The 21,232-nt window shown below is 50.8% G+C and overlaps 1 protein-coding gene across 3 annotated transcripts in view; it reads left to right on the top strand.

Moving 5' to 3' along the window:
• DYSF (dysferlin) overlaps positions 1 to 21,232 on the top strand; it is a 273,511-nt gene that overhangs the window by 181,579 nt on the left and 70,700 nt on the right. For all 3 annotated transcript variants that reach the window (XM_067533631.1, XM_067533629.1, XM_067533632.1), the window contains 4 exons: positions 1,172 to 1,273; positions 3,020 to 3,181; positions 4,371 to 4,536; positions 6,874 to 6,947. In XM_067533631.1, coding sequence (XP_067389732.1) covers positions 1,172 to 1,273; positions 3,020 to 3,181; positions 4,371 to 4,536; positions 6,874 to 6,947 — 504 coding nt within the window. The remainder of the gene's footprint in view (positions 1 to 1,171; positions 1,274 to 3,019; positions 3,182 to 4,370; positions 4,537 to 6,873; positions 6,948 to 21,232) is intronic.

The raw sequence follows: 21,232 nt of genomic DNA, 5'->3' as shown, positions 1-21,232 counted from the left end.
GATGCTCCCACAATCCAGCCTGCTACAGAATGGAATGAGCAAAGTCTTCAGGTAATGAGCCGCTTTGATTCGGAAGCCACCAGCAATTGCCAATGAAAATTACAGCTTAGTGTACAGTATATCTGGTATGCCACCATGAAAAATGTCTTTGTATTGCTTTCACATATCTATATCTATATATTTAAAAGCACTAGTTTGTATAAATCTGACCCAATCCTATACTTAAAATATATATATATTTAATTGAATGCAATACTCAAGCCTGGAAAGAATGATGGACTCCTAAATTAGTTCTAACTGGCCTCGGTTGAGGGACACGTTTTTAGGGATTTTGCTTTCATTCCCCTTTTCGGTGACTCTTAGCTCAGAGATGAAGGGCAGGAGGAACCAATGTTCCATTCATGAAGGTCAAGTCAGAGAGCTGGTCTGCAAAGACCAGCCTTGGAACTAGAGCTCTTCTCCCTGGATCTGCCTGCATTAGGAACTTTAATCTCTCACCCATCACCTAGATGTATTTTCATCGTGAAACAAAATCTCTCTCTCTCTTTCACACTGTCTGTTTTATCTGTGGAATGTCTCAGGGCCTTCAGTTTGTCGGCCACCAGGCGACATTGACAATTGGTCTATGGGATATGGCTGCTATGCCAATCCGCCTTGTGGAGGAGATGTAAATGCTAGGGCCTGATCCCTAGCTCTCATTACAGACCCCTGGGTACTCGGGCGTTGCCTCTAGCATCCTGTTGTCATTCCCATACAAGCATTTACACTCCTCCTGCCTCAGTTCACTCCCTGCTGCAGTTTCAGTGGATACCTTGGTCTTCGTTTCCTCTCCTAGACTATTGTGCAGCGTTGCAGGCATGGAATGGATGCCGTTTGCTCCCCCAGAGGTGACTTTATTTCGGTGGTGGGCAAGTGATCCCTTAAAAGGCGGAGGGAACAAAAAGCAATATATAAGAGTAGGTTATTGTTTGCTCCAGACACCAGGGAAGGGAGAGAGAAATGGTTTGCATGTGACATTTATCCCCATCAGCCCTTCTCTCTAACTAGCGGACTCTGAAATCTCTTCCCCGTCCGAAGGTGGGTGTTGAGGGGACACTGCAGCCTTAGGAGGCATGTGATCTGCGTCCTGTAGCCACCTGAGCTGACGTCCTTCTTGAATCTTCCTCCACAGACTGAGGACTCGGATCTGCCCTACCCTCCGCCCCAGAGGGAACCCAATATTTACATGGTTCCTCAGGGGATCAAACCGGTACTCCAGCGCACTGCCATAGAGGTGAGCTGTTTGGGGCTGGGGCGTGACTGGGGAATATACTGGCTAACAGCTGCCAGTGCCTGCTACTAGATAGAATTTGAACTGCACAACTGCGTATCAGAGACCAGTGGTGCCCAGCCTTCTCACCCGGGCGGGCCACGTAAATCTGAGCACAGCTGTGGGTGGGCCAAACAGATTCTACGTATTTTAATAAGATTTAAAGTCACCTGCACTGATTTATATTTTACGTTCAGCTTGTTTCACGTGTCTTCAGAGAGGCTGTTCCTGTGTATAGAATTGTGTTGACACACTTGTATACACTAAAATGATGTAAACATGACGATAAAATGCTAATGAATCGGCCGTTAGTATATTGTGTTGAAGCAGGCCGCGGTCTTATAGAATCATAGAAGATTAGGGTTGGAAGGACCCCATCTAGTACAATCCCCTGCTCAAAGCAGGACCAACCCCAGCTAAACCATCCCAGCCAGGGCTTTGTGTAGCCGGGCCTTAAAAACCTCTAAAGATGGATATTCTACCACCTCCCCAGGTAACCCATTCCAGTGCTTCACCACCCTCCTAGTGAAAAAGTTTTTCCTAATATCCAACCTAGACCTCCCCCACTGCAACTTGAGACCGTTGCTCCTTGTTCTGTCATCTGACACCACAGAGAACAGCCTAGCTCCATCCTCCCTGGAACCCCCTTTCAGGTAGTTAAAGGCTGCTATCAAATCCCCCCTCACTCTTCTCTTCTGCAGACTAAACAAGCCCAGTTCCCTCAGCCTCTCCTCATAAGTCTGGTGCTCCAGCCCCCTCATCATTTTTGTTGCCCTCCACTGGACTCTCTCCAACTTGTCCACATCCTTCCTGTAGCGGGGGGCCAAAACTGGACACAATACTCCAAATGTGGCCTCACCAGAGCCATGGAAAGCTCTGGTGGGCCGTGTACACCCCGCAGGCTGTAGGTTGGGGAGCCTGTCACAGACCTTGTAACAGGGCAGGTTCCTGGTCTTAAAGAGAGCAACTCTCTCTGCCTTCCTCCCCCAGTGAGCTCTGCCTCAACTGATCCACGGGCTTCCCTTTTATCATGGAGTCCTGTCACATGGCTGCCACCTGACCGTATTTCCCAGCAGGATCTGCTTCAGCTTGGCCATGTGATTCTTTTGGGAGAACTACAAGTCCCAGAATGCTTAGCTTTTAAGATGCTTCAACCCTTAGAACAGGGCAAACTGGGCCTTGGCCACAACTACCCTTAAAGGGGACAGTTCGCCCTGTGATGACTGCACGCTGCTGGCCCGTGGCAGAGAGCCTTCTCTAGCATCGAAGCAATCATGGGCTTCAGGGCAGCCGTTCAGAATTAGACTCTCCTCTCCCCAGCTGCAGAGAAAGGAGAATCAGGTCATAGAATCATAGAAGATGAGGGTTGGAAGGGACCTCAGGAGGTATCTAGTCCCACCCCCTGCTCAAAGCAGGACCAACCTCAGCTAAATCATCCCAGCCAGGGCTTTGTCAGGTTTAAAAACCTCTAAGGATGGAGATTCCACCACCTCCCCAGGTAACCCATCCCAGTGCTTCACCACCCTCCTAGGGAAAAACGTTTTCACTAGGAGGAGGTCCTGCGGGCGGGTTTCCTGGCGCATTCTATATCAGTGCAAAAAAATGCAGTGTAGACAAGGATTAGGCTCAGCCTGGCTTCTTAGTCAGCCGTCCCCTCCTCCCCTTACCCTGGTGGTGTTCGTCATCTCCTCTTCTCTCGTTACCCTGCAGATCTTGGCCTGGGGGCTGAGGAACCTGAAGAGCTACCAGCTCTCCAGCGTCACTTCCCCCAGCCTCCAGGTGGAGTGTGGAGGCCAGACGATCCAGTCCTGCGTCATCAAGAACGTCAAGAAGAACCCCAACTTCGACGTCTGCGTGCTCTTCATGGAAGTGGTGAGGGCTCCTTCCCCGCCGCCTGGCTCGCGGAGCTGCGGCTGCCCGGGCTGTCCGGCAGCACTCCACTGGATTAACCGGCATGTCCACTTTCCAGGCTGCGCTCCTTCTCGCTCTGAATCTCGGAGCTGTTCCCAGTGGGAATGAGGCCAGTCTCTTCCCAGGGGAGGCCGCAGCCAGTTCAGCAAAGGCGGAGGCGGATTTGTCTTCTCTTCCTTTATGGCTTGTGCTCACCCACGCTCCTGGAATAGGGAGATTAGGGGGTTGCTGTCATTTATCAGCAAGAGGATCTAATGGCCTATCGCCCCGGTCTGTGATTCTGCATTGCAGCTCTGCGGCGCACTCGCATTGCTCCCCAAAGTGTTCATGCATGGCAGGCTAATCCCCCCTCACCTCCCTTGTGAATCAGCTTACAAGGGGCTGGAATAGCTTTGAAGTGCCCACGGATCAGAGCGCCCGAGGATTAAAATGCAGCGGTGTGAGGCTGAGAGTTCTTATCAAATCGGGGCCCAGACCCTCAAAGGTATTCAGGCGCCTTTTCCAGCTGAAATCAAGGAGGGTCTGGTGCCTGAATACCTTTGAGGGTCTGGGCCCAAGCGTCTAGTGATGATCTCTGACATGCACTTCCCAAAGTCCTGGGGCCTGCTCCCGCTCCCATTAAAACCAACGGGAGTTTAGCGCATTGAGTTGACAGGGCGCAGGACTGGATGCTTCAGCGGCGGGTTGAGGGCGCTCCGTGTCTTTCAGGAGCTGCTCAGAACCCTGCTGAACTGGGCTTCTTCTGAGACACTGAAAGTTTTGCCAGCCTGCTTGCCCAGCATGACTTGCCTGCCTCTGTCTGCAGAGAGAAACCATGGGTGACTCTTTGCCCTGACATACAGGATATAATTAAAGGCAAAATTTGCCCCAGCGGGATGTGAACTGCCCCCATCCAGTTTAACGCTGTTAACTCAGGTGCCTCATAAGGACAGTCTGAACATCCGCACTGTCGGTTATCTCGCACCCTGGCTGCATCCCCTGTGTGCAGGGCTTGAGTTTGTGGGAGGAGCTTGAGGAGATCATAAAGCACCTGGGCTTTAGCTCCAGTCCGCCTGCGGGTTTATTCCATGTGCATCAGGCAGATGCATGGAAGCTGCCCTTTGCCCCTCTCCCCAGCCATGCAGTACTGTGTGCTCTTCCCTCGCTGCAGCGCTTGCCCAAGGAAGCTCTGTATTGCCCTCCTGTCATCATCAAAGTCATCGACAACAGGCAGTTTGGCCGGAAGCCGGTGGTGGGCCAGTGCACCATCAGATCCCTAGAGGAATTCTACTGCGACCCTCACAGAGAGGAGACCATCACCCCTGCGGAGCAGCCAGGTATTGGAGGTGGGAGGGCTTGCTCCTTTCTCCTGCTCCCTTCCCCTCGTCAGTCCCAGAGGGAAGTGGGAGACATGCTGGTCGAGCGGACAAAGCACAGGATGGTGAGTCTGGAACTTTTGATACGGTCTCTCACAGTATTCTTAGCAGCAAGTTAAAGAAGTATGGGTTGGATGAATGGACTATAAAATGGATAGAGAGCTGGCTAGATCATCGGGCTCAACGGGTAGTGATCAATGGCTCCATGTCTAGCTGGCAGCCGGTAACAAGTGGAGTGCCCCAGGGGTCAGTGCTGGGGCTTGTTTTGTTCCACATCTTCATTAATGATCTGGAGGATGGGGTGGATTGCACCCTCAGCAAGTTTGCAGATGACACTAAGCTGGGGGGAGTGGTAGATACCCTGGAAGGCAGGGATAGGATACAGAGTGACCTAAACAAACTGGAGGATTGGGCCAAAAGAAACCTGATGAGGTTCAACAAGGACAAGTGCAAAGTCCTGCACCTAGGACGGAAGAATCCCATGCACAGCTACAGACTGGGGACCGACGAGCTAGGCAGCAGTTCTGCAGAAAAGGACCTGGGGGTAACAGTGGATAAGAAGCTGGATATGAGTCAGCAGTGTGCCCTGGTTGTCAAGAAGGCTAATAGCATATTGGGCTGCATTAATAGGAGCATTGCCAGCAGATGGAGGGAGGTGATTATTTCCCTCCATTCGGCATTGGTGAGGCCGCATTTGGAGTATTGTGTCCAGTTTTGGGTCCCCCACTACAAAAAGGATGTGGAGAAATTGGAGAGAGTCCAGCAGAGGGCAACAAAAATGATGAGGGGGCTGGAGCACAGGACTTATGTGGAGAGGCTGAGGGAACTAGGCTTGTTCAGTCTGCAGAAGAGAAGAATGAGGGGGGATTTGATAGCAGCCTTTAACTACCTGAAAGGGGGTTCCAGGGAGGATGGGGCTAGGCTGTTCTCAGTGGTGGCAGATGACAGAACAAGGAGCAACGGTCTCAAGTTGCAGTGGGGGAGGTCTAGGCTGGACATTAGGAAAAAGTTTGTCACTAGGAGTGTGGTGAAGCACCGGAATGGGTTACCTAGGGAGATGGTGGAATCTCCATCTTTAGAGGTTTTTAAGATGAGGCTTGACAAAGCCCTGGCTGGGATGATTTAGCTGAAATTAGTCCTGCTTTGAGCAGGGGATGGGATTAGATACCTCCTGAGTTCCCTTCCAAGCCTCAGCTTCTGTGATTCCATGATTCTATTAACTCTGTGCCTCCGTTCCCCTGTGACAGCGTCCCGAGAATTGGTCAAGTGCAGGGCTGACTCACCCTGGTAGTCAGAGCAGGTGGGTCTCATCAGGAACAGAGCAGGAGGAGACTCAGTCTGTGTGAGACCAGATAGAGGTAGAGGGAAGGGCAGGGGGAAATCCTGATCAGCCCACTGTGGAGATGTGGGCTGTGCCTCAGTTTCTCAACTGCAACAGGGGGATGATAGCACTTCCCTTCCTTGCAGGGGGTTGTGAGGATAAATACATTAAACACTGAGAGGTGCTCAAGTGATGGAGGCCAGATAAGTACCTTTGAGAGATCCCTTGTGCATGGTGGTGGTGGGCAAGGAACTGATTTACATTTTCCATCAGTAAACTGGGGACAATAATATGTATGAACACAGCAATTGCCAGAATGGATCAGAGCCCGGGGCCCATCTAGTCCAGTATCCTGTGTCTGACAGTGGCTAGTTCCAGCTCCTTCAGAGGAATATGTAAGGAAACGCCCTGGTGGACACTTATAGAATAACTTCCCCACCAGATAAATTTCTTCCTGACCCCCATTAGTTAGAGATTGATTTATGCCCTGAAGCATCCAGGTTTCCCTCTCTATTATTTGTTCTAATGGAACTGTGGATGTGCTCATTATTCCTGTAAATGTCAAATCCTGGTTTTGAATCCTGCTAAGCTCTTAGCCTCAATGATTCCTAGTGGCAATGAGTTCCACAGGTTCTCAGGTCATATTATTTGGCAGATAATTTTGAGATTGTCACCAAAGGGAAGGCAATTCATGCCATTTGTACTGGTGCTATTGTGAGAATTGTTTTAGTGATACATCCCTTGATGCTTGTGCAGTAGCGAAGCACAACATAATGTAGGTCCTACATAAACTGTGGCAATGTGTGTATAAATGTATATATATTTCTCAGCCACAAGGTGGTAGATTTAAACATGGAAGAATGAGATGGACACAATCTCAGTGAGATTTTGGCTAATAAAGTTAGAAGGTCGATCCGAAAGCTCTGTTCTGTGAAGCATCAACTACCTAGTTAGTTCCAACCTTCTTCTCTTTGCAGACGATGTGAGCCTCACCCCCAGAGACGACGTGCTCATTGATATCGATGACAAGGAGCCTCTGATTCCTGTCCAGGTAGGGAAGGAGTGATAACGGTTGAAAGAAAATAGGGTTCTCTGTTTCTTTAGCCGAAGAATACAGCTGGGGTCGCTAGGGTTGGGGAGGGGGTGTCTTTGTGATTTATTGTTAACTGTGCCGATTCTGCAATACAGCACATTGCACCGGACACACAACCTTTCCTTTCGCAGCTTCTGTTTCTGAGTAGGGACAGATGTTCGGGCCCCCAACCTTCTCATTCTTCCCTCCATTTTAACACAAAGCAGAGGGGGTGAGGTTTATCAGCGTTCTTTTGTCCCCTGCCGGAGGTATCGGTGCCCTGGCAGCCCCTGGCTTCAGGCAAAGACAATCAGACTGGGCTACCAATGAGTCAGTCCTCCAAAGGCCTAGAACGGCCAAAAGGAGCTGCTGACCAATAAGGAGCCAGCAGGCCAGTTAAGAAGGCTTGCCAGCTTCTTCTGAAGGGCAGTGCTGTGTGGGGCTAGGGCATAAGAGGAGTTTCCCAGCACTCGCCCAGAACTCCTGGGCTGGGGCTGGACACAGGCTTAAACACTACAACTAAGCAGTCATGTCTTGTGTGTGTCTGTTGGTTTAAAGGTGCAGCTCTGGAGTTTGGTTATTGTTAACCATTGAAAATTGATGCTGAGCTGATGGCGTGGGCCTTCTGCTCCGGCCCACGCCATCAGCAGCATGTGGCTTCCATGCTGAGCTTGTCCCTTACTGCATTATCCCTTTGTCTCACACTCAGTGTTCCCCTTGGTTAGCAGTCGGTTGTTGCTCTGCAATAAAGATCTGCAGCACCCTATTATTTGTATTACTATAGCCCCTAGAGGGTCCCTAGTGCCGCTGTGCTGGGTGCTGTACACACACCTAGAAAGTGATGTTCCCTGCCCCAAAGAGTTTGCCATCGGAGTAGACAAGACAGACGCTTGACAGATGGGGATCCGAGGTACAGAAAAACGAAGTGACTGGCCCAAGATCACACAGGGAGGCCAGGGTAGAGCTGGGAACTGAATCCATGTCTCCTGAGTCCTAGTCCAGTGCACCAGGCCTCTCTCTTTTCCTGGCTGGTCCTTCTGGCTGCTTTTAGGGCACAGCCGAGAATTTTGTGGCAGTCCTTAGCTTCAGACTCCTTCTTTCTGCTGTGCCTGCACCCACGCTCTGGCCCCCAGACTCTGACTGCTCCCACTAGCGGGGTGGTCATTGCACCTAAAAGAAACCAGCAGTGGATTTCCGGCCAGTGGAAAGAAAGGACAGCTCCAGCCTTTTCTAGTTTTCATTTGCTTTGCTCTGTCTGTGGAACGGTGGAGCTGGAAGCAGAGGCGCAGTGTTGATAGCAGCAGCGGCTGCTGATTTCCTGATCTGCTGGGATGAACCCTCCCTCTCTTGCTGTTATCTGCAAGGCCAGAGTTTTCAGAAAAACCACTTTGTGGGGCGTTACAGACTGTGGCTTTTCCCGGGGTTATGGAGCCCAGGGGAATTTGACTCGCTCTAGTGCAGGTGTCGAAGGATGAACGCGTTGCTGCTTCCCCTGCTCGTGCTGCCAGTCTGGCGCTGCCTGCTGGCATTAAATCCAGGCACACGCAGGTGAGAAGACAGTGGTCTCCAGAGGGTGCCATTTATGAGCTCAGCTCTCAAACTTGAGGCCTCCCGGCTCTGTCACCATTTGGCTTCTTAGCTGCTGTTGAACAGGTGCAGCTGTTTAAGCCGCGTGTTTGATGCACAGCGCTGCATGTGAACTCGATTGCTGAGACACCCCAAGATGAGGGGTTCCAGGGAGGTCAGTGGAGCATTTTAATCGGCTCCTGGTTTCCCCCCTCTGGTGCGTTAAGCTCCCGCTTTGCCAATCCCACTGATTCCTCGCTGCCTACTTTAAAGAGCCCCTGATACCGTACAGATCCCTGGGAACGGAAAGCCCCTGTTCCCTGGAGACAGTTCTGCTTTTTTACAGTGTCTGTCTTCTGGTTCTCATCATCCCCCGTTGTTCATTGCTGTGGAAAGCAGGATCTCTCGCTTGGGGCTTCTTCTGTCCCTGCCGCTTGCTCCTCACCTTTGCTGGGTATCGGTCACCTCCTGCTGCACTGCTCTTGGGGACTCTCTGATCCAGTAGGTCTCCTCCCCCTAACTTATAGGACCCTCCCTGGAGATGGGCCCATACACCCCCGGCTCAAACAGTCTCCCGGAACTTCAGGGAGGTTCTGATTCAGATCCTGGTTTGAAGATGAACTTCACTCTTTGCTTCCGTCTCTGATCCTAACTCGCTACCCTCTCTGCGTGTGCACTACACTGAACTCCGCAGTGGCTAACAGGCCATCTTAGTGTAACCTACCCATCAGTACGTGTCCTGTGCGCTTGATCCACAGCAACTTTGAACCCCAGGGCTCTTGGCTAGCTCGTTGGAAAGTTTGGGTAAATGTTGTCTATACAGAACTAGGATCTACAATGACCGAGTCTAGGGCCCGCCCCTGCTAAACCACACTCATGATGGGGCGCTCACTGCAAAGGGCTGAAATTTGCAAAGCTAGGGAATAAGGTGAAAACTGTGACATGCAGCTGCCCTACGGTTAGGTTCCTAAGTCCATGGTTAGAAACCTAAATAAAAGTGGTTTGGCTTTTCAAAAGTACTGAGCACTCACAAACCACTGGGACCCGCTCAGAACCTGTGAAAATCAAGCCATTTTTAATGTGGTGCCTAAATATGGAGCAAGCAGACGAACTTGACACCCAGATTTGAAAATGTTGATCTCAGCGAACAATCGTAAAGCCCCCAGGGATCATGCAATAAAAATGTATTTGGTTCTCTGGTTGCCATTTGTGGGTTCATTTGAATGACCTATGATAATGTTTCATAAAGCACTAGGAAAGGTGCTGGACTGTGTCTTGGAAAAGACAGAAAGTTTAGTAATAGGAAACTGGGATGCTCTCCTCAGGGAATCCGGAACCATAGGCCACCGTCTTACCCCTCTGCCTCAGCAGGGGTGAGCTTTACTGGAGGTCAGCTCCCAGACACCAATCTGTGCTTCACCAGCAAATTCATAGAATAGAATCATAGAGTTGGAAGGGACGTCAGGAGGTATCTAGTCCCACCCCCTGCTCAGAGCAGGACTAACCTCAGCTAAATAATCCCAGCCAGGGCTTTGTCAAACCGCAACTTAAAAACCTCTAAAGATGGAGATTCCACCACCTCCCTAGGTAACCCATTCCAGTGCTTCACCACCTCCTAGTGAAAAACTTTTTCCTAATGTCCAATCTAGACCTCCCACACTGCAACTTGAGACCATTGCTCCTTGTTCTGTCATCTGCCACCACCGAGAACAGCCTAGCTCCATCCTCCCTGGAACCCCCTTTCAGGTAGTTAAAGGCTGCTATCAAATCCCCCTCATTCTTCTCTTCTGCAGACTGAACAAGCCTAGTTCCCTCAGCCTCTCCACATAAGTCTTGTGCTCCAGCCCCCTCATCATTTTTGTTGCCCTCCGCTGGACTCTCTCTAACTTCTCCACATCCTTGTTGTAGTGGGGGGCCCAAAACTGGACACAATACTCCAAATGCGGCCTCACCAATGCCGAATAGAGGGGAATGATCACTTCCCGCGACCTGCTGGCAATGCTCCTACTAATGCAGCCCAATATGCTATTAGCCTTCTTGACAACCAGGGCACACTGCTGACTCATATCCAGCTTCTTGTCCACTGTTATCCCCAGGTCCTTTTCTGCAGAACTGCTGCCTAGCTCGTTGGTCCCCAGTCTGTAGCTGTGCATGGGATTCTTCCGTCCTAGGTGCAGGACTCTGCACTTTTCTTTGTTGAACCTCATCAGATTTCTTTTGGCCCAATCCTCCAGTTTGTTTAGGTCCTTCTGTATCCTATCCCTACCTTCCAGGGTATCTACCACTCCCCCCAGCCTAGTGTCATCTGCAAACTTGCTGAGGGTGCAATCTACCCCATCCTCCAGATCATTGAGACTCTGCCCGTCTTTACCTAGCCTGGTAAACAATCAGTGAACCCGAGTTCTCCAGAGACGTCTCTCTGCCATGTCCAGTCCCTCTCGCTGGACACTGACAGAAATAATTCAGTTTCTCTGCCTCCGCAGAGACAGTCCCCACACCAGCCTGTTGCTTTAGCTACGGACTGACTGTTTACTTCAATAGAACAGCACCGAGCTGCGTTACACTCAGGGTAAGAAGAAGTTGATTAATGAAGAACAGCATTGTAAGTGATACTAAGCAAGAGAAAAAGAAATGGGAATGGTTACAAACAAACCAAGAATAGCATGCGTTCTAGTGCCCAAAACTCGATCCTGGCAAGCTCTGGCTTTGCCTAAAAAGCTTGCTTACGTACATCGAGCTAACAACATCTCCAGCCCTTCCTGTTCAGAAGATCTAGTGTTCACAGCGTCAGATGGTGCTGGATAACTAGAACGTCCTTTGGCTCCCGTTGTATTTCCCACAGTCCATTGTCTTGGCCTCAAGAGCCAGGAAGAGGTCCTGGGGGTGCAGACTGTCCCCCAGTGTGCTCACTAAACTGTTTCCTCCACCTCCTGGTAGCTTGATTGCTTTGTTTGCTTTATATGTAAATGTTCTGTCATTGTCCAGGACTCAGGCAGCTTGACCCAGGCAGGTAAATCCACATTCCTTTGTGTAAGGCAGGCTTGTTTATCAGGTCTGCCCCAAAACATCTTATGACATACTTCCAGCACATAAACCTTCACACACCATCTGTACGTACATCCCACATACATCATGACCTCCTGGGGTCCCATCCAACCCTAATATTATATGATTCTCTGACCATACATCACATATTCATGACCCAGCGTGTCACCGGTTATTTTATAATACCTCACTTGATACACTTTGCATGCAATATTATTGTACAATACATCAGTTGATTTAATTGTTTATTTTTTGGAGTTCAGACCCCCTGCACTCTCCCTGGGGTGTCTGGACCCTGATTGTCACAGAGACCTCGCTAATAATAACGATGAAAAACCACTCTTCTTCTGTAGAACTCAAGGTGCCTTGTGCAAAAGCAGAGGCAGCGTGACCAAGTGAATAGAGGGCTGGTCTGGGACTCAGGAGACCTGGGTTCTGTTCCAGCTCTGCCACTGACCTGCTAGGTGATCTTGGGCAAGCCACTTTCCCTTTTTTGGCCTCAGTTTCCCCATCTGTAAAACGCAGGATCTCCTTTGTAAAGCACTTTGAGATCTACTTATGGAAAGCACAATAGAAGAGCTAGGTGTTTTTATTAAATGTTAGGCGTAGTCAAAAACGTTCATGAAAATGTCATTCTGTGTTTGGTCTAGTTCTAGTAAATTATTATATTATTATGGGGAAACTGAGGCAGACAGAGGTGAAGTAATTTGCCCAGCACCACACAGCAAGCCAGTGGCAGTCTGCTGATTCCGAGATCTGTGCCTAATCTGCTGGACCGTGCTACCTCTGCCCAGGGATCGCTGTTAACTCTTTGGTGAGGGGCAGAGGGAGGTGGCTGGGTTATGAGGCGTGTGTTAGCAAAGGGTGGATTGGTATTGCAGGCCGCCCATAGAACATTTGGGAGATTGGTCTGGGCTGTTTTAGCGTTTTCCTTCAAGCATGTCCTTCAAAGTTCAGGTCGCAGCCCAGAAAATAAGCTGATTCAGGAGCGCCTGTTTGCTTGACTAGTATTTCAGAAGGTCGTTTCCAGGAATCTGTGAGCACAGTATTTGCTCTGGGCGAGGGATGGGGGTCCAGTGTTGGTTGGCTTTGCGAGGGGTGGGAGGCGATCTTTGTTTAGGGCACAGGGTGGTGCTTGGAGGGACGGGGGTAGAGGAAAGGAGCAGATACCAACGGACACTCCGGCTTCAGTTCTGCAGCGCTTCTGGCAGTCTCTTCTCAGGGCGTCATCGGCAACAGCAGGGCAGGATCTGCTCTCAGTCACGTGGTTCAATTTTGGAGCACCTCTTTCAGAATTTCTCTGGATTTACCACAGGGAAGCTAAGAATTCAGCCCCAATTGTGTCTGTATCATCAGCCACGGGAGACAGGAGGCATCTCAGGCTCCTGCTCATGGGGAAGGTACCATTCACATGGGTACCTGGGGCCAAATTAATTCTTGCTGTCCTTCCAGTTACTTCTCTGGACAGATTTAGCCCCTGATTGCATCCAGCAAGGTTGGGCCCAGTGGAGGAGTGATCTGGAGAAGTTGTTCTCTGCATGCTTCCAATGTCTTGTGAGTTAAAGCAGGTGAAGATTTTCACCAGAGTTGGCCAAGAAACTGGGAATTTTCCTGCCAAAGTTCTCTTGAGGAAATACCCTTTTGCAATAGTCCTATTGGGACATTCTGGTTTTTCCACTGGGAAATTTGAAAATGGGAGAAATTAGTTTTTCCCCTGCAGTTTTCATGTGCTCTGTTACTGTTCCCAACCGGAAAATGTTGGGAAAGGTCAGAAATGGGGAGATAATGGGGGGCAAACACTTTCACTTTTAATGTAACACTGTCAAGTGATGAAAACGCTAGTTTTAAAAGTGAAAGTGTTACAGTCACTGTTACTGTCTTCCAACTGGCCAAAATTGGGAAACTGACCGAAAGCGGCGGAAAACCCACCATTTTGAAAGCAAAAATTTTAAAAATTACCAAAAAGAAGAGTTCCCCCCAACATTTTTTGTTTGAAAAATTTCCAGGAAAACGAAAAGTTTTGTCAAAAAAGGAAATACTTTGTTTTTGATGAAACCCTCTTTTTGGACAAAAAAATCTTCCCTTTTCCTCGGAAAATTTGTGCCCATCTCTAGTCCTTGCAGCACATTTGGATTTCACGGGAGGCCAGCCCAAGCCAAAGGGCTGGTGACTGCCTCCTAATGAAATGGATCACAGCGGGTGGGACAGAGCATCCAAATTCAGCAACATCTAAACTGGCTGCACGCACGCTGCCCCGTGCACCAGGAAACAAGGTCCCCGATCCCCACTGGGGTTCTCTTTGTTGTACAGTAGTTGCCCTGAGGTTTCTCTTTGCTGCCAGGTGTGGGGAAGTATACTCCTTCCCCATACTGTGGGCAGCTTTGCCATCTGCCACGAGGATAGGAACTGCAGACCGCTGCCACCCTGGGATGGTGCCGTTAGGAGGAGAGAGCCTGCAGTCCTGGGATTGTTTTTTGGACGGGTATTCAGGGGCCCTGTGGCGGTGGAGTCTGTGCCTGCGTTTGAAGCAATGGTCTTTTTTCAGCTCTGAGCGCCTCTGCATTGGGGCCGTGACGTGCAGTCCTTTTGCACTTAGTTCCTTCTGCCTGGTTTCCCAGTTCATCCCGTTTGTAATGTGCTTTGTTTGCAAGCAGCCGGACGTTCAAAGATACCTCAAAGTGAGGAAAGATCCCTGTAACAGGGCAGCTGGCCCCTTTCCGGGCCTGGGAGCAGCCGGCCATCCCTGCTCTGAGGAGCTGGCAGGCAGGTGGTGGGAATCATCAGACCCAACAGAGTAGCATCAGGTGACTGGCTCTGATGATTACCTGCTAGGCGTTACAGATGAGAGGCCTAGCCCCATTGGGGAGCCTGGGACCCAGAGAGGATAGGAGAATGGTCTGCTATAGCAATGGTACAGACTGCAGGCAGCGCAGCAGCGGACTGTGGTGGGTGGGGAGGATGCAGGAAGGCTCTGTGGACATCCCCAGACTGAGGACTGCCAGAGGCCCATGAGCCATACTGGGAGCAGGTCAATTGCTTTCTGCTCTCAGTCCACATGCACAATAAGCTGAGCCCCGAGGCCAGGGCTCTGAGTGAGCTGATCTGGGGGTGGCGGGGTATTTCCCCAGGCAGAGGAGTGAACCCGCCAGCCCACAGGCCCCCAGAGATGACGGGGCACCACCAGACCTGGAGATTACAAACACTGAAGGCCCCTGTCTGCCTGTCCACTCTGAGCTTCTCAGGTGGGGCCCAGGTCTGGCACCTGGAAAGCGGCGAGATTCTGGTAGTGATAGGAAACCACCCGGAGACTCTGCGTTTCCGTTCAGAGAGGCCTGCCCCCCCAGCCGGGATAATTGCCACCCGAGTTTGGGGAAACATGCGGCAAGCGCGAGCCACGTGGGCCTGCAAGGAGGGGCAGGCAGGTGACGGCGTTTGCGAGATGGCTATCAAACACGCTCGCCTGGAGAGCCCGTGTTAGCCAGACATTTCTGGAAATGGAGCGGCTATTAGCTCCATGGAGCGGTTGTAACCAATTGCCGTTGGGCCAGAGATCTCTCAAGAACGGGCCTCAGAGGGAGATGTCTGATATTCCCTGATTCTGCCTCAACAGCGCTGCTAGAGCCAGGGAAGCCCAGCAGAGCGAGAGAATGGTAGGGGGCGAAGAAAGAGTCAAAAGAACTCTTCCAGACCGTAATACAGAGTGCTGAGTTCGAGGTTGGGGGAAGAGCTTCAAATAGTGCCTTGTTTTAGGAATATAGGAACTGCCAGACTGGATCAGCTGATGGTCTGTCTAGTTCAGTATCCTGTCTGGTACCAACTGTTTCAGCGGAAGAAACCTTACAGTCAACGTAATAACTTGCCCACAGAAAAAGTTTTCTTCCTGCCCATCCATTAATTAGAGGTTGGTCTACACACTGAAGCAGGAGGGTTTATATCCCTTCCAAAGTGCTTGTTAATTATTTTTTTAACAACTTCTATTCTACCTGGATATTTCTGTCATCCACACACATGTCCAGTCCTGCTAATCTCTTGGCTTCAGTGGTACCTTGTGGCAGACAGTTCCCCAGGCTAATTATGAGAAAAAACATTTCCTTTGATCCATTTTTAGATTTGCTGCCTTTCATTTTCCCTGGCCATCCCCTCAGTCTGGCGTTCTGAGACTGGGCAAACAGACCCGCCTGGGTGATCCAAGCCACTTCACTAATTGCCCTCTCCTTCTTCTTAATGAAAATTCCTAAACTTTATTTTGCTGGCGTTTTATTATTCCAATTGCTGCCTTTGAATGGGGAAAAAATATTTCCTCTTATAAAGGCCCTTCATTAGCGCGGCACGCTGAGAATCTTGCGGGCACGGAGACAAGGCTGCAGCTGCGCTGCGAGTTTCTGCACGGCGCGCCAAGGGAGGCATCTGTGTCCCGTCCTGTTAGGCCCAGTCGCTCAAGTGCTCTGTTCGCAGCACTTCCATTGCAAGGCACAGAGATACAGACAAGCTCCCTTCAGATCCAGCGTTAGCCGGGGACACAGACCCTTACCTCAGGCTAGGGGTGGAAAACATTAAGGAGGTGTGGCCTGGGCAAGTTGTTATCCTCATGGCAGCCTGCAAAACGCTCCTGTCTCTCAGGCTGGTTGGTTCCCCATGGAGTCTCTGCTCCCTTCCCCCACGGATTAAGGCCTCCTAGCGAGGAGGAATCTCACCGAGGTGGGATACTCCCTAGAGTCTCTAGTGCAGAGGGGCTGGATCCTCATCAGGACCGCCAGCGTAAAGACCCCTGCCTGCCCCCCCGTGGCTCACCCAGCCTCCAGCAGCACCTCACGAGCAAGCACTGATAAAGCCGACAGTGTGGGCCCAGCTGTTACCCACCAGTCGCTGCCCCGACAGAAGCGCCCCCAGGCCCTGGGCACGGAGTCAGCGTCACAGCCTGCGTGGTCATTGTCTTGGGGGCAAACTCTGAAACGTCTGGGCGTGTCGGCTGTTTCCCCCCCCTTAAGTTGTCTTGGGTTTGTGAGACTCTCCCCACGAGGACAGAATGTCCCTTGACGCGTGGGTGGCTGCTGTCTTTAAAGCCTGATTCGCCCGTCTGTCCTCGGGCAACACGCCGATTGCCCATCGTTATTAATCTTTAAGGGAGCCCCAACCAAATTCTGGGCCCCATTGTGGTAGGCCCGGAACAGATGCATCGCAAGAGAGAGCCCCTGCCCGAAAGAGCTTGCCGTATCAAGAGACAAGGCGGACAAATGGGAAGAGAGAGGGTTACAGACCCCATTTTACAGATGCGGGATTGGGGCATAGAGGGATAAAGGCCCAGATCCTCAAAAGGTGCCAGGCACTGAACTCCCATTGAGCTCAATGGAAGAGTCTAAATACCTTTGATGGCCTGGCCCGCAGTGACTTGTCCAAGATCCCACAGGGAGTCTATGAAGAGCTGGACGTTGAATCCCGATCTCCTGAGCCCCGGTCCACAAAACCAACCTTCCTCTCATTGCAGTCGCTGCTCCTTGTGCCGGCCGTGGACTCTGGCCCCTTGATTTTCTACTGATTATACTCTAGGGTGTGCAGAGCTGGTTGAAATGGTTTGTTCAGAATTTATTTCTTCATTGTACGAAAAAAGGCTGTTTTCTCAAAAACCGGAAACTTTCCCAGAAGATTTTCATTCCTTCGTGATTTCTTCTGCTTTTTTTTTCAATGGGAAAAACTGAAGAAAGTTTCCACTTCCCCGTCCTTCCTCATGCTGGTCCCTCCTGCCCACGCTTCTCATTCGCTTTCTCCACTCTTTTCCTTTTTTCATTTTGTTCCTGAAAAATGAGGGTCGGGAGGAGAAAGAGGGAGCAAGGGGCATCCCTAAAAATTCAGAATCTTTTTTGGTTATTTTGTTTTGAAAAGCGAAAGATTTCAATGCCGGGGTTCTCATTTTCATTGAAAAATCCGATTTTTTTTTTTTTTTTTTTAAATTGAGAAAATGATTTTTGATCCATTTACTCTTTGTTGTGCACCTCTAGATGTCTGCATGCTTACACGTATGCAGTATGCTGGAGAGAGACAGGCACTGCAGGGGTTAGATCGATAGATGTACAGACAGACATAAATAGACATATGCCTTAGGAACGCCTGTTTATTTTTAAAAGGCTGCCCCCAGTGCTGGGGCACAATTAACTACAAACACACACACATGTAAGCACAAATCAGCTATTCCGGCATCTCAGGGTATTGTCTACACTGCAGTCGCTGGTTGTGATTGCAGCTTGAGTTGACATGCCTGGGCGAGCTTCAATCTAGCTAGCTCGGGTGAGCAGCCGCGGCGTGAGCTCGTGCTGCTAGTAATCATCCAGGGAGATGAGCAGGTTTATACAGCCCACACTGCTGCGACATCAGTGCTCCAGGAACCGAGCTGGCTCAGCTGTGTCTGCTGGAGATCATGCAGGCATACCCTCAGAGGTCCAATTCTGCATCGCTGAAGTCAATGGGAGTTTTGCCATTGACTTCAGCAGCAGCACATTCCAGTCCCAAACGCTCCCATGTTTGCCTACGACTGAACAACAGAAGCAACAAATAGTAATAATTGCACCCTCCGAGCGGAGGTTGGGGCGGAGACCTCTTCAGAAGCCTGCCTGATTCCCCCATTGCCGCACGCCTAGCGCAGCTGTTTACGCCAGTGTCAGTCGAATGTCAAATGCTGCTGCCGAATCACACTTTGTGCTGGTGTGGAGGACAGCAGGAGCGCGGAGCAATGCACGCACCGGAGTGTGTGTGTATCTGTTTAATTTGAGCATATACCGCCACTATCTCTACTGATCTATCTGTCATCGCTCTGCTCAGTTTATTTCTTCCAGCTGATCTCGACAGAGTCTGCAGAGCGCTAGGTCTGAAGCAGCTGCCGGGAGGCTGACACGCCGGCTCAGACTACAGGCCGTTTCTTCTCTAAGCCTGCTCCTAATTAGGCTTATTTGGAGAGGGGCTGGGAGGCCCCACTATTCTGTATACAGAATGCCCTGGCATTGCACGGCTGTTTAAATGGCAAAAAATTAATCCTGTTTAGATGTGGTGGAGCGTCATGGGCAAATAATTATTCCGTTTGCCGCACCCTGTCACCACTGGCGCCACAAGATCCACCCCCCCTCCAGCATGCCCTTCCATCTAGGACCGGCGAGAACAAACATTAATTTTATTTAAGGCCAGAGAGCAGCAGCGGGCTGGGGAAGAGAAAAGAGGGATTGATCGTTAACCGCTTCAAACCTCGGCATTCGTTCAGCACTGGGGTGGGGGCTGCTCCAGCAAGGGGTCTGACCCCCAGCACTGAACCCCCTTCTCTTTGGGAGGAGTTCGAGGTCCAGGTCTGAAGGCAGCAGCTGACGCATGAATCCTGGATGAAAACTCAGAGAAAGTTTGGTTCCAGCTCTGGACCCAGTGCCTCACTTTCTCCATAGACTAAATAAGAGTAATATTTAACCACTCCTGCAGAGACCAGAAGTTCCTTAGATGGAAGGGATTAAGGTTATTACTGCACTAATCATGAGAAGGGATCCCCCAAAACGTAGAAGGGTCTTATCCGGTATCATCAAATCTCAAAGCTGAGCCGAAACTTGCGTGGTTTCTGGCTTCGTTGCGCAGGCTTCATGCAGAACTTGGCACTCGATCCTGCAAGACCTGAGTGACCTTCATCCTCGCTGATTTCCATGGGAGCTGAGGCCTCTCAATACAGCACCTTGCAGAACCGGGTGCTTTGGCCAGGAGATGCTGAAATCGCAAAGGAACACATCCCCGCAGAGACGAGGGTGTCTATGAATAGCAAGGCTTCCGGAGCAGGCTCCAAAATGCACCTGAGCTTTTTGCTGCTGGTCTTAACCTTCTGTAGTTCACCACTGCAGGCGTTAACCAGAGACAGCTTCAGTCTCCTAGACCTAAAGTCCTCCAGGCTTTGGAGTGTTCCAGGTCAAGTATCTGTGTCTCTTAGGGTGTTAGCCTGCCGCCCCTTGCCATAGTATTCAAGCTGCTTACATGTAAAACTGACAGCGATAAGCAACTCCCCCTTCCTGGAGTCTCCAGCTCTTCTCCCTCTCGGGGGTCAAAACTCTGCTTGGGGTAGGGTTTTTTTGGAGCTGTTCGGACTGGGAGCATCAGTTATGGTGGGAAAGCTTTTTCAGAGGTGAAATCTTTCCAAACTACGGTCAGGGCCCCGGATTCACCTGATCGCCTGTGGGTGATTGTCCCCATGGCTGGATTCCTTCGATAGGGAACGCTTTGTCCCCAGATCTCCTGCATTCTGCTTAGGGCTTTGTGCTCGGCCCTGTCCTGGAGGTGCACAGCTGTCAGGGGGCTTCCTAGATCAAAATCCTTTCTTTCGTGTGGCTGGGGCCTGGTCCATTTGTTGATTTGAAAACTAGGACCCAGGCCTTAATCCAGCATTGGAAGCTGAGTGGCACCCAGTGGAGGGACTTTGAGCATGGCTCTGACGTGTTCACCGTGGCCTGAGTCACAGAGAAGGTGGGCAGCTGCAGTTGGTACCAGCTGGAGCCTGGGGCATCATCTTCAGTTTCAGCTCAAGACACAGGGAGTTAGAGTAATGCAGCCTGGAGGTGACGAGCGCAGGAGTCACTGAGGCTGGGCACTCGTCTGGGAGGAAGGGGCGAAGTTTCCTGGTGAGCTGGCGGTGAAAGAAGGCATTTTTGGAAACCGATGCTCCTTGGTCATCTGGGCTTAGCGAGGAGTCAGGCGGGGCCCTGAAGGTTCACACCATCCTGACCACTGGGGGCCGTGATGGGGGCCTTTGATGGAAAGTGGAGACAGTGTCTTCACCAGGTCTTCAGAGCAGTTCCTGACCGGCATCACTTGGTCTGGCTCGGATTCATCTTGAGCCGGCTGCTCTTCATCCAAGACTTAATCTCCTGTAGACAATCTGATGTGTGAGCAGTCGCGGTGCGCGAGAGGGAGACACACAGCTGAGTTTCATCTGCTGCTGGGCCCAGCGGAGGTCTCACTCCCTCTCCCAGAGGCCTCCTGGAGATATTGAAGAGGAGCGGGGCTAGTCCGGATCCCTGTGGGACGCAGCAGGTCCCGGGTCTTTGGAGCGGAGGGGCCGGTACCCATCACCACTCAGAGCTCTGCTGGAGTTGGACAATCAGAGTCACTGCAGAGCTGGGCCATCCGCTCCTGCTATGTCATGTCAGCAGGTTAGCAGATATCACGTGGTCCACTCTGCCACAGGCTGCCGCGCGGTGCGGCTGGGTGAGCACAGAGATCATGGAAGATTAGAGTTGGAAGGGACCCCAGGAGGTATCTAGTCCAACCCCCTGTGCAAAGCAGGACTAACCTCAGCTAAATCATCCCAGCCAGGGCTTTGTCAAGCCTCATCTTAAAAACCTCTTAAGATGGAGATTCCACCACCTCCCTAGGTATCCTTGTGTCTATAGTCATGAGGTCATCTTTCAGTGTCCTTGTCTGAACCCTGATCGCGAGGCGTCCAGGATGATGGCTGATGGCTGGTGGCACAGGGTTTTGGAGCTTGGTGGTTGCTCCTTTCTGATTAGTTCTCCATCCTCAATCCATCTCTAGTTTCCATGGCCCAGATTTTCAACATTGGCTTCTAATTTTTCACATGCACTTGATCACAGGTTCACTGTATGGGCCTAGTTCAGCTTAGCATGTGCTTAACGTGACCA

This window comes from Emydura macquarii, unplaced genomic scaffold, assembly GCF_026122565.2.
Source record: "Emydura macquarii macquarii isolate MOO-44397 ecotype Brisbane River unplaced genomic scaffold, CSIRO-AGI_Emac_v2 contig_3345, whole genome shotgun sequence".
Classification (NCBI taxonomy): Eukaryota; Metazoa; Chordata; order Testudines; family Chelidae; genus Emydura; species Emydura macquarii.
Note: the sequence above shows the minus strand (reverse complement) of the source record. Positions and strands in the feature narration are given on the sequence as shown.